We start from the raw sequence: 13,036 nt of genomic DNA on the forward strand, positions 1-13,036 counted from the left end.
ATATTCGTCTCGAACTTCAGAATAAGCTTCAGAATATGCAATTAAATTTTGCACTTTCTTTAGAATTCAATGCAACTCACCGCTACGCATACGAATGTGACGCTTTATAAGGTTTCAAATTGTACGCTTACTGTTCCCCGTTGAAATCCATCGACGCTCGAAATTCATCCAGCTAAGTCCACTGCTAAATCTGAGACAAGAGATAATTTTCCTGATTAATTGCAATGTGTGCGCTAAGTACAATTATGTGGTTTGAATAACTTAAGAATACGGATTTCAAATATATTTCTCTCTTAGATTTGATAGAAATATAATAATATATATATATATATATATATATATATATATATATATATATATATATATATATATATATATATATATCTTAGATATCTTTAAAACTTCCTCACAACGATTCCAGCACGATAATCGTGCGTGAAACATCGCGATTCATCTTATATGCATTGTAATTGCCTCGATAAAATCAGAAATATTATATGACGTCCAACGTTCTGTATTCATCTTTACGTCTAAAATCATTATAATTGTTTGCTCATTACTTGCCTGTCTAAAACATATATTCGTATGATTTTTGGGATAGCATAACAAATCCAAGTGTGCTATTTTGGCTGAATCTCTTTTTACATGTTTTTTACCGTTTTTTACTGAGCCACATTATTTAACACGTTTAAACATTTATTAGATTATAATTTACAGGTCTCTAAATGTGTTAAATGACGTGACTTAAAACGATAAGAAACGTATAAAAAGAGATTCAGTTAAATTATACGCAAATAATATATTCTGATTTGCAGTGAACAATATACGTAACGTTCAACATTTATCGTCAGCAATAAAAGTACTGATCGTACTGACATAACGCAGTCGAGTGACGACAGAGAAGGAATGTTATTACTTGGCACATCTCCGAAAATACCTAATTTTCTGAATCCTAACAATCTTCCTTCCTCTAACATAGTTCTCATTCGCGACCTCAATACCAATCTTAATCACGATTACTCGCGAGTTAACGGATAGTGTTCGATACTAACGACGCTTGCCCCATCCGGCTACTCCACCGACGCAAGATGAAGGCGCCCGACGACCTGTGATTAGAGGAGAAGAATCAGAGAGAGAGACGTCAAAGAACGTGCGCGAGGGAAGACGACGGAGGGAAGACGGCGGGGGAAAGAAGATGGGAAAAAGGCCGAGTACAGGGAGATAGAGCCCTTTCAAACTCTTAATTCGCCTGCGGCCAGCCCCTTTCTCGACGACCCCTCTCGAACCCCTCGCACATCAGCACCGAAGGGGGTTGCACGAGGCGTACGGTCCTGGCTCCACGTCCACCGTAACCATGGAAACAGACGCACCGTCGACGTGTCGTCGGCGTCGCACACCCGTTAGCTACGGGATGTGCACGCGCGCGCAAAGGCACGTCCACAAATGACATTTGCGCGTGGTTGGGAACTCGAGTTACACTCGACGGCGTTCGGACGAGAAACAAAACGCGAAAAGGAACGGGAAAGTGGAATCAATGAAGACACGTCTTTGAGATAGCTATACGTGTGGCCGGAACGCGCGCACACGCCTCTCTGAAAACGCGGAAATTTTTGCGGAATAGAAACTTATAAATGCTTTATAAGCTTTATAATGCCATCTTCCACGTCGCTAGAAGAAAAGCCAGCGTATCATTCGTATAAGTCATTGTATAAGTCCTCTTTCTTTCTTACTGTCTTTGAAAATAGAGATGTCTGTGACTCTTCTTGGGTACATAATAAATAAAATAATGACTCACAAAATAATTAAATTAACATTTAGAAATATTGACTTCATGTGCATTGTTTATTAAAATAATGAAAACTTTAGGAAACCCGAATCGAAATTTTAGCTACTTTCGATCTGAGCTTTCTAACAACATGTATATTCTAAAGGTTCACTATGCATGTTTAATACGCATAAAAACTAAAATCCTACTTAACGCCTCTGAATAACAAAAAATAATAAAAAAATGCATAAGATGCCAATTGTAGGTTCTAAAGACTACATCTCGGCAAAGTTAGTAGAAAAAATAGAATCAAAAGAAGTTAATATAGGATCTAGGATTTCAAAATAGAAAATTGGATATCGTCGTCGAAAGCAGGATCAAAATTTCGATTCGGAAATCTAAGTAAAAATAAACTAGTAAATATTTCTTCTAACATACTCCATCAAATATTCGTGTTAAAGTCAGGTAACTCGACCGAGTTGAGTTAATAGTTCACACATTAATATGACTAATGCTATCAATATCTTGTGTACATCATGATATCGACGTGATATTGAATTCCATCGAAATTACCGATGCCATAATAATCAAGCGATGAAATTATAGAGGACTTATGAGCACTTTCTGTATCCAGTAGAGCACGACATAGAAAATGTAGCTGTGCAAATGTATAGCACGCCTGTCCCGGCAATTATTCTTCTAGAGCCGAGAATCGAAGCAGATCCGTAAATTACGGCCTGTTTACGGCCCAGGGAGAGGCATTACCTCGAGAGCAATAAATGTCGACCACCGAGAGAATATCACCTGGAGTGTGTACACATGCCCCAACGATTAACGTCAAGATTCAGGCCACTTCGCCGCGGCTTTTCCCCCGCTGACTTATGAACCGACCGCTCCTCGCGTCGGAGATGTTCGATCGGTCCAAGTATCGATTTACGCTAAATCCTTTGCGTAAGACCGACGTGTGCTCGTTTTATAAACTATCGCCACCGTAACCGTCGTGCGGTTTAATTTAGCAAAAAATCGAATTTCGATCGAATCGTTATAAAGAAGCGACATGCCGAACATAGATAAAGAAGGAAGTTTATTATTTCATCTTGAGATTAACACTTTCAATGTAAAGAGCGGTAAATCAATGCCGGAAGAAGGTTTTTATCCTGGATTTAGATATATAGACTTTTTATGATCAAAGAGATTATTTAATCTTTATATTCTATTAATAGAGAGAGAAAAAGGGAGAGGGAGAAAGATTTCTGAGGCAATTTTTTATATCTAATATTTGTGTGCTGCAAAGTCACATTAAAAATTATTTTCGTAGACGCATCTTCTCGATATTCTTTAGAGATATGGTAACGATGTTATTGAAATGATGCTACACTCAAATCCCAGTGTATTATTTTTAAACGCATAAGTGTGTAATTGGTTGAATCTTTGTTTATATATATATATACATATTTCTTACCGTCTCAAGTCGCGTCATTTAACACGCTCAAACGTATAAAGTTTTAATTTATACATCATAAACGTGTTGAATGACGTGATTTAAAACTGCAAGAGACGTGTGAGAAGAGTTTCAGCCAATTACACGTTTATGCGTTTAAGAATAACACACTCGAATTTGCAGTGTAGTGGAACACAATTCCCAATACTAACATAACCCAATGTATTCGCACATTTTCTCACTTAAGGAACAAAATTACTTATTTGCATGCATGTCTGAGTCTATCTTATCTTACAATGCGCGTACATACGAATCAATTCAACGCGTAAAGCGTCAGGAATCACTGTTACATGATACGTTGCATTATTTGCACGTTTCGAGTTCCACAGAATGGAAACGCACACTTCGGTCATCTCCACCGCTCCTCGTATCCCCATTGCTTCGCCCCAGCAACATCACCCGCGACGTTGTAAATTACAGATCATCCAGAATGTATCAAGTAGACGACACGTAACGCGAGCTCTAACAACACCGCGGCGTTGGGCGTATCCGTGTTGTTGAAAAATTAATACCGGCATAGAACTAGTATTGTTACATGTGCGAACATTTCTAGGCGAACAGCACGGTGAGAATCAATGTAGGCGGGAGAGTACAAGATTTATAACGCAACTTAATTCAGAACGGTTGTGCTAGTCTTCCAAACGGGAGCCAATATGATACCGATCTCTTCTCGTTTTTATTAATAATACGACACGCACAATCAATCACACGACAGAAGAGATCAATCCGAGAGTCAAAAACACGATTACTCCTGTAGAAAAACATACTCCTGTGCTTTCTCTCTCGCGTAGCACGAAGTAACTCGTGATAGAGTAAAAACGAGAACGAGATCTCTAAGAAAGAAGCGGCGCGAACGTGGCCGCCTGACGTAAAATGATTAGACGATTTAAATGCATCTATCTCGCGCGTCTCAAGACGGGAACTAGACTTTGAAATACTCATGCCCGACGTCCTCTCGGACCGCCTATAAAGGGAGATTACGGCGGGCTGCCGTTCGAGCGAGGAATTTTTCACTGAGCAACATCTGCCGACATCCGTACCCTTCGACGCTGCGCGGGGTTGCATTTTGCATCGTCGTCGTCGTCGCCAGCGCACCCTCGCAGAATAAAGGGACAAAGCGGGGAAGCATACTGCACTCGTTCAATTCGGCTCGGTTCGATCCAATTTACTCCGGGTTTAGATGAAAAACTAAGTGGCCGCAACGGATCGAGATGTACAACGTTCCCCTCGCACGAATTTCACGACTGATACGCGTAGCGCAATATCTACTCGTAATGTTGTGAAGGAATCTAGAAGCATCAAGCCCATTCAGCGAAGCTCAAGCCTAAGGTTTTATAAGATCACCCGAATTAGAGCGGAATTGAGAAGATATCAGATGCGAAACGTATGCAAAACACGTGAACAAACATGATGACAAAAGTATCAGAGGACATTATCAAACATTAAACAAAGACTTCCGAATGCGCGCGTGAAATGTAAGATTAATCATTTCGCTATCAATTTTGTTTTCTAAAGGCACAATTTGTTTTCACTTCATTTTTTGTTACTTTTTCTCTTCTTTGTCCTTCCAACTTCACCTTTCTACCTCCAACTTTCTACCTAATTAATACACTTGATCAATACACACTCAATTATGAAAGAAAATTAAATGAAAAGTTACTCAGTATCAGGTTGTTCTCTGTCTCTGATAAAATGAACTAAAATCTTCACGAAAAACGCAAAAAATGTTCATAGAAATTGCGACCAGCCCGGAAACCAATTCAGGAAAATTAAGATCGGTATTCATAATCGAATTTTGTCTTTTAAGATCGTCTTGAAACTATGAGCGTATCAATTTATTGACTGAGCAGCTGAAGATGAAATTCAGACAATCTTAAATATAAGATCCTACACGGAAAAAAAAAATTTGCTAATATATGGACAACTAAAATTATTAACATCAATACATATATTAGCAAATCTTTTAGCTATCACAACTAAATAACTTTGCTATGAAAGCAAGAAAATTTGCTCCTGCAGTTAATATTTTTAGTTGTCCATATATTAACAAGTCTTTTTTTTCATGTATAAATATCGATCTAAGAGACATGCTTTAAGCTTCGCCTCGTGTCTTTCCTTTTGATAAACTCCATTTTATCAGCCTCTGTCCCTCAACCTCTGATATATTCGCATTGTGCTCTTACCACTATATCAAGTGATACACACCGGCTCTCTTTACGTTCGTCCTTTCTGATATACACGCTACCGCTGAGGCGCTAATCTTCACATTTACATCTCTCACTTGGTCCCATGAAGTTACACGCGCAGGAGGACGAATATCACGCGTTTATCTCTCGGATGCAGATGCGATCGGCGGAGGATTAAGTCCGCCGGGAGGTCCGAGAACGCGGCGGGGAAAGACCGAGCGGCCCGATATCTCGTTGATGGGATCGAGGTGGGTCTGAACCTTTTCGGTAACCGAAAGAGCGAACGAAAGGAATTCCTCAGGATTCCTAGAAAGGTTCTCGTTCTTGCGCCTCAGTCCCTCGACCCTTCGTCGCCCGCGACGGCTCTCGAACAAGAGGAGACTTTCGAACACCCAGCAACCGGCGCAAGGACGCGCGCCGACAACGACGAGAATTTACGATAACGGAGAACGGGTAAGGCGGGGTACTGGCGGAGTAGGGGGTGGCCGCCCGGAGTCTGCGGTTATTAAATCAGGGCTCGACGGTGTAGCGTTTCATAAATTCGTTAGATAGGAACTTTACAACGATAATCTCATTCCCCTGCCCGAAACAGGCTCTCGGTTTACGGTCTCCTTCTCTCGTCCTGTCCCTTTCGCTCGACCCCGTGTCGCGCGCGTCCTCACACCCTCGCTCTTGTTGCAAGTCTTAAAAGACCTCCATCGAGCCGTTTAGAGTCGACCGACGTTGTTACGGTGTTATTAACACGAGATCGCCTGATCGATACGCGGGATCGGAAAAGCGCGACGTGGCTACATTGTAATTGGGAGAAAGAAAAATCGAGCCGTGTGGAAGGGAAGTTTCATCGTGCGAAACGATGACGTCACAGTTACGGAGACAGCATCATTATGCATTCACGACGAGAGATTAAAACTCGGCTCTGGAATTTTTCGAAAAAAAAAAGAATCCCGAGCGGAAACTTTACATAGTTCTACATTAATCCTACAAGTTTTCCGTCAAACTCGAAAGATTACAATGGAAAAACTCAAAGTGTAATATTGTACAGGCTATTGCTTCACCTCGATGCTACAAATGCTTACTTATTGCCGCTTTCTTCTTTTTTTCACGTTGAGTCGTGAAGAAAGGCTTGATTTTCAAAATTATTCGATATTCTGCGATGTAACGCTAGTCTAAGAGCTGGCTAAATCGCAAGATACAATTGAACCTAAAGATACCTAATCAAGAAATCACGGAAAAGGTATGAACGGATAAATCAATATGAATTATTGGTGCATTGCAGCCGACATATTAGACGTTACATGTTCTCTATAGTTTCACTTTTCATTGTTCCTATTCCCGGTAGTTAATATCAGTCGTTATAATTCTACAGAGCGCACTAACTATGTTCGATATTCCTCTGTTACTCAAGCGAGTTATGCGTGTCATAATATCTGCTTGGAACGTCTAGATGTAATCCAGACACGTAACACGTGCATAATCCATTTGGCTGAAAAGCAAGGTCCGCGGTATATCTCGGCGGAGAGCCATGCCGACGATATGAAATTTATCGGTCAGACGGAATTGCTCTCAGTCAGTGCATTAGCATAATTCAAGTGTCCTCCCCGAGTTCCGCTTATCACCGAGTTCTTGCCCCTTTCTTTTTCTTTCTCCCTTTTTTTTTCTTTTTAATCCAGAGCCACGCAAGTAAGCAGTCGCAAGTTATCCCGAGTGCACGTACGAACGTGCAACCGTTACTTAACTGTGACCCTGAGATATTGCGAGAGATTCGGCACGCGGTTGCTAGACGGGGCTGGAAAGAAAGGGAGAAAGAGGGAGAGAAAGAGAGCGCGGTCGACTGCCTCGTAATGAATCCGGACAAAGGAAAGTCTTACGAAGGAGCATTTTCTTGGTTTCGGCAGGTGTGAACGCTCGTGCTTTCGACAACAATGGAAACTATAAACTTGTTCATAATACATACTTTTCGATAAGAAAAAGAAAGGGAATTCTGACTTATACGTTTCATAACGAAACAATTGTTTCACACGATTCGAGAATCTCCGACTTGAGAATTTCCATGCACTGAGAAAAATATTAAGAATTTTCTTCAAGGCTCATTTCTGCGAAATAAAGTTTATTTTTGCGAATAAACTTTATGATATATCGCAAATCAATTTCCAAGTAATTTCTTTTCTCAGTGTGTTAAGTCTCTTGACAAAATTGAGGTAAAAGTTAATATGATTTCTCGACCAATATCAAACGTGTTTACACATGCGCACATTATAACCGACAAATTATTTGCGCGTATACTATATAATATATATTAAATAAGAAAGATATTAAAAAGATATGACTCCTCCAAGAAAGTGTCCCGTCCCTTTTTCGTAGGATGTTGCAGACGCAAGTGTGCGTATCACAGAAACGACGCCCGAGATATCGTAAATTGGACCGCAGTGGATTATCGCGAGTGGCTCATGCGAGAAATGGAAGAAGACTTGGAGCGGCCCGGACGATCACTCGCTCGACACGTGTTTACCTCGATCGCCGGCGCGATTCAGAAAATGGATAACGTGGGAAATGGGGTTCCCAGGCGCCGCTTCACGCCTGTGCACACGTGGTCCCCCCCTCAGGAATCAATGCACCGCAATAACCGGCCGATGCACTCGGTGTGCTTCATCGCATTCAGCCGTGACATTCAAAAAGCTATTACACGAAATGAAAGTAGGTTTCAAAGGGCAACGACTGTGCGCGGGAGGGGCGAAGGATGGGATAGGTGGGTAGGTAGGTGGACAAAGCTGTCGAGCAGATGAACAGGAAGGGAAGTGTAACATCCCGTGACATCCTCCCTCACACGCGTCGACACCGACCAATCCCTCAGGGGGCTTCGCTCGGTTATAACGTTTTCGAGTATAAGTTAGATGGTCCATGACCTCGCCCACAGCTTCAAACTTTCGGCGAAATGTATGAAAGTTAAGCGCCCTATTATAACGGAAATTTCTGCGGACGTATGTGACTCCGCACGTATCCGCGCGATTCTTGTTTTATTTGATTTCAACGACGCGCGCGCACTTCCTCGTACTGATAAATTTCATAGAAAATACCAACAAAAGGAAATATGTGCTCTCTTGACGTCAGCGCTCGACGTCTGCATAAAGGTAACAGCGAGCACATTTCGAAATTTTGCTCCGTTTCTGCATGCACGAGTTATTTTTTCCTGAGAAGGAATTTTGGTTCTGTGTTAAGCGCAAAAACGATATTGGAGATATTTGCGAAACTTGATTATAGTCTCCATTTGATTGTAAATTATTTATAAACTTTGATTGAAAGCGTAATTAATTGTAAATCCGTCTTCATGAATCATCATTTCGCTATTTGGGTCAATATTTCTTATTATATCAAACAGATATATAGATTGATGGTCCAGAGATTCATGAAGCTATAATTATTTGTCAAATGACGATAGGAAATGTGTGAATGTGTGCCGATCTAAATTTCTACTCGGATATATCCTTATTCTCGATACTTTCGTGAAATTTGAAAGTTTAATAAGTGATTTTACATATCTAGAAATATATCATCTATTATTATTCGCATTCTCTCTCCGTCCTGGCTTCCCGCCATCCTGTTTCCGGTTACTCAGTCGTGGCACTTAAAATTGTCACTGACTCGTACACACGACGATTATATGGAAAAAATGTGTGTTAATTAACGCGATGTCGACAAGAGCTGGATTAAATAATTTAAGAGCCATTAGGACTAACTGTCGCACCGATATGCATGCTTCACGTCGCGTCACACACTCGGGGAACATGAAATCTGGAATGTAACTTGCGGGGCCGCAGGAAACGCTTCCCCTCCCACGTGCCATCCCGAGATCAAAGGACGCATTGTATGATTTTGTGTTACGAGTGTCGCGGCTTAGACGCTTGCTTAAACTCACGCACGCTTTGTAAACACAGAAAAAAATCAATATGATTCCAGCTTTCCTTTCGTTGACGCCCAACCGAATGATCGTGACTGAAGGGAATGGCGTGTGGAAAGGGAAGCGTTCCCCTCAGCCCCGCAAATTGCATTCCAGGCTCCATATTCCCCGAGTGTACACGTACCGTTTAAAACGTAATGAAGAAACTTGAAAAGATACGCGACATACGAGGTCAGTTCGACCGCTTTGAAAGTCTGGAATACTTTGAGTATTGATTGTTGTTATTCGTTCATTCAATAGCAGACAACGACGGTTGGCAATTAACGGGGAGATGACATAGCCCTTTTTGCCCATTGTTTTGATACCCTCGTGTGTCACGTACTTCTCTGCGGCCGAGTAATTACGCCTCCGGCCGACGAACAACACGCGTATGGCAACGTTTAGCACGTACATCGTGACGTTACAGTTCCCGTTAGATGAGTAAAATATTTCGCAAGCTCTTTTTTGAGGTATTCAAGTTCAGGTTCTCAGTGTTGCATTAGCTAACACGCATTTCTACCGAATCGTATTTATATGAATATCAGTCTTACGAATAAATATATGAATTGTCGCGACAAAACAATCAGTAGCAGGATGTAGGATGTAGAAACCAGAACGGGGAACGCAGGATACACCAGGACGTGCCAAGCGATACATCATATATTTCCAGGTGTGTTAAAATCGTCTATTACACGAGATGTTCATGATACCGACGAGCATTTGACGAAGATTATCCAGAGCAAAGAGATTCCCGAGTAAAAATTTAAACCAACATTCGTAGTTTGTCGTCATTTAACAAATGATTGTATAACTTCATGAATTTTCAAGAAATTAAAAATATAAATTAAATGAAGTATAAAAATAAAAATAATTCGTCATTAAATAATTCTGAAATGAATATTCTTTTAACGCCATCACGAAGGAAACAGCAAGTAATTAAAAATCTATAGCATCAAGATAGGATAATAATGTTATATCTCGAGATTCTCCATCAGTTTTTTCCAAATTCAACAAAATGTAAAAAGTTATTGTAGAACTGAAATTATGACTCGACTTTATCATTACTAATAATAATAATATTGATGACAGTAGCACACTGAAAGAAAAAATAAAAAATATTTATTTTCGGTAGACTAAAAATTATATATTATGTTAGTATAAAATATTTTTAAAAAATAAGAAAACATACATTTTCTTAACAAGTATGACAATAAAGATGAAACTTGTTATTATAGAACTTAGATGCCTATAAATTTAGAAGTATCAAATGTTATATTATCTCGCAGCTCTTTTGTGCGAAGAACACGCGACGATCTAACTACGTTGAACGATCCACAGTACGAAACATCAACATTCAACAATGGTCGGACAATTGCAAAACTGACGAAAGGGAAACGCGCGCAGGGGGAGCAATCATAGCTCATGATGATTGATTCAGTGCCGCCCGCGGATCGGAAGGGTCGGAAACCGGGGTGTAAAAGAGCCCTCTACTCTCTTGGTCCCCCATAAATCAAAGAACGATTACACGTGTAAATATACTGGTCCTCGCCCCCAGGCACCAGCTGCGCTTTACGGAAATGCCCCTTACGTTCTGTTTACCTACGAATCGGCGCGCGTGAAAAATCGCAAACGATCCGCACGTCTCGCCGCCTGAGAGCGGAGAAAATCGGCATGTCGCACGCCGGCTTGGCGATCAGCCGCGAAATGCCAAAGACAAACGTACTAAGCGGCTTCTTCCCGCGCAATTTGCGCGCTACCGACGCCCTATCGCGCGAGTATCCGTCACAACTCTTCTTCTCTGAGCACATACTCCACAACGCTTTATTTTCCAAATACGCTATATATTTTAAGCGAATAAGCAACATTTTCATGATGATGCTGCACGATTAATTGCTTCATGAAACATTCGATATCCGACCGGCTTACCATCAATATTAAACACATATAGCGTAATTACATATAAATCATACTCTACAACTGCGACTACGTCACTACGCGTGAAATTAAATCGCTTTATCATTATTGCAATTACTCCGCCAGTCGACCTATCAATATTGTAATCCTGTTACAGGTAACATCGAAAAATCCCTTCGCGTCGGTGTGCTCGGTAAAACTTGAGAAAGCTGGTTTAATTTTTGACGCGACGCGACGTGACGCTACGGTGTGCCCTCCGTCCGTTCGTTTGTTTGTTCATTCAATCGTGCATGAAATTTTTCAAGCGACAAATATCGTCAGCTGACGCTCTATCTGCATGTATGGGCTGCGTGCATCAGGACAAGGAGTTTAATTTATGCGTTCATTTGTGCAAGACCGTTGAGTTGTGACCGCCCAGGCGACAGCACTCGCGCGGCCATATTTATATGGAAATTCCGACACGTTGCTTTTGAGAACGGGATAATGCGGCCTCGAACAAACTCCGAATGTCGTGATGTGATTTGCACGAAGTTCAAAAGAGAAAATAATAATATTCCGACGTCTCTCTGCCTTACACGTACATAGTCGCTAACACAAACGTTACGTGAGCGCAGTTCGCATCGCGCACATTGACAATCAATAAATTAAAATTATCAATTTCCACGATATTTTACAATGCAACTTTAAAGCTTACAATGTCGTGTCTTCTAGATATCATTGATATTTTACAATAAAACAGATCCACCTGAACGGCAGTATTAATGGATTACAAAGTAATCTTTGAGTCAATAATCAAAATTAATCGAACGTCATGTATAAAGTTACGAATAACTTAATCGATCGATAAAATCAATCAAACTTTGATTTTATTTATTATATATTAATTAACAATTAATTTTGTCAATTGATTAAATTAATCATAATTACACATATGATGTGATCGATTAATTTTCATTATTGATTTGTTAATTATCTTAATTAAAAAAAATCTCAATCGATTAATGCCCGACATTGCCAAGCATTCAGCAATCTATTAATTCAATATGGCAACCATAAATTTTCAAAATTAGTAATCTCACTTTTAGTCCTATTCAAAATTAACAATATTTTCTCGACATGAAAAAGAAATATTTATGTTTTTAACATAAAACCCGCAGCAAACATATTATCAATATTTCAATAGTTTATTACAAAATATAAGAGCCACGGGAAATTTTGAAAAAAAAAACCTAAAATACTGTTAGCTGTTTTGAATAAACCTTAATGTCTCGATGTGTCGATTTCTAATAGTTAGCCTTAAAATAATTTTTGTCCGGAAAAAAGTGCCTTTGTATTACTTTTATTTATTTATAATAATGTAACAATTAAACATTCAAATTTATTTTCTTTAATTCCTTATGTTAAGAATGTGTAGTAACAATATAATCGACTATCTGCCGATAAGTTAGTTAAAATCATCAAAAACCAAAGAAAAGATAGGTGGGACGGTAACGTCTATACCTCTAACCAACTATAGCTCAAAGGATTAAAAGACACCGACGGAACGCGCGAGCGAGTAAGAATCGTTACAAGAGGCAAAAAGGGGAAGATATTGTGAACGCACGTTTTGCGCGGAAGCGGAAGCAGCTTCATAAATACAAATATATGCCGCGAATTACCATCTCGCGGTGCAGCGCGCATTGCACAAATGCGTGCGTGCGTGCGTGCGTGCGTGCGTGCGTGCGTGCGTGCGTGCG

At 40.3% G+C, this 13,036-nt stretch overlaps 1 protein-coding gene across 4 annotated transcripts in view; it reads right to left on the reverse strand.

The window, feature by feature from the left end:
• The window catches only part of LOC116850977 (hemicentin-2), a 477,927-nt gene that overhangs the window by 459,581 nt on the left and 5,310 nt on the right, over positions 1-13,036 (reverse strand). For 3 of the 4 annotated variants that reach the window (XM_032829893.1, XM_032829894.1, XM_032829895.1), the window contains exon 2: positions 132-190. In XM_032829893.1, the coding sequence (XP_032685784.1) occupies positions 132-168 (37 nt within the window). In that variant the 5' untranslated portion in view covers positions 169-190. Of the gene's footprint in view, positions 1-80; positions 191-13,036 lie in introns of those variants that run through there. The other variant, XM_032829896.1, reaches the window with a different exon arrangement.

This window comes from Odontomachus brunneus, unplaced genomic scaffold, assembly GCF_010583005.1.
Source record: "Odontomachus brunneus isolate Ranch 3 - 2012 unplaced genomic scaffold, Obru_v1 Obru_scaffold_162, whole genome shotgun sequence".
NCBI classification, from domain to species: Eukaryota; Metazoa; Arthropoda; class Insecta; order Hymenoptera; family Formicidae; genus Odontomachus; species Odontomachus brunneus.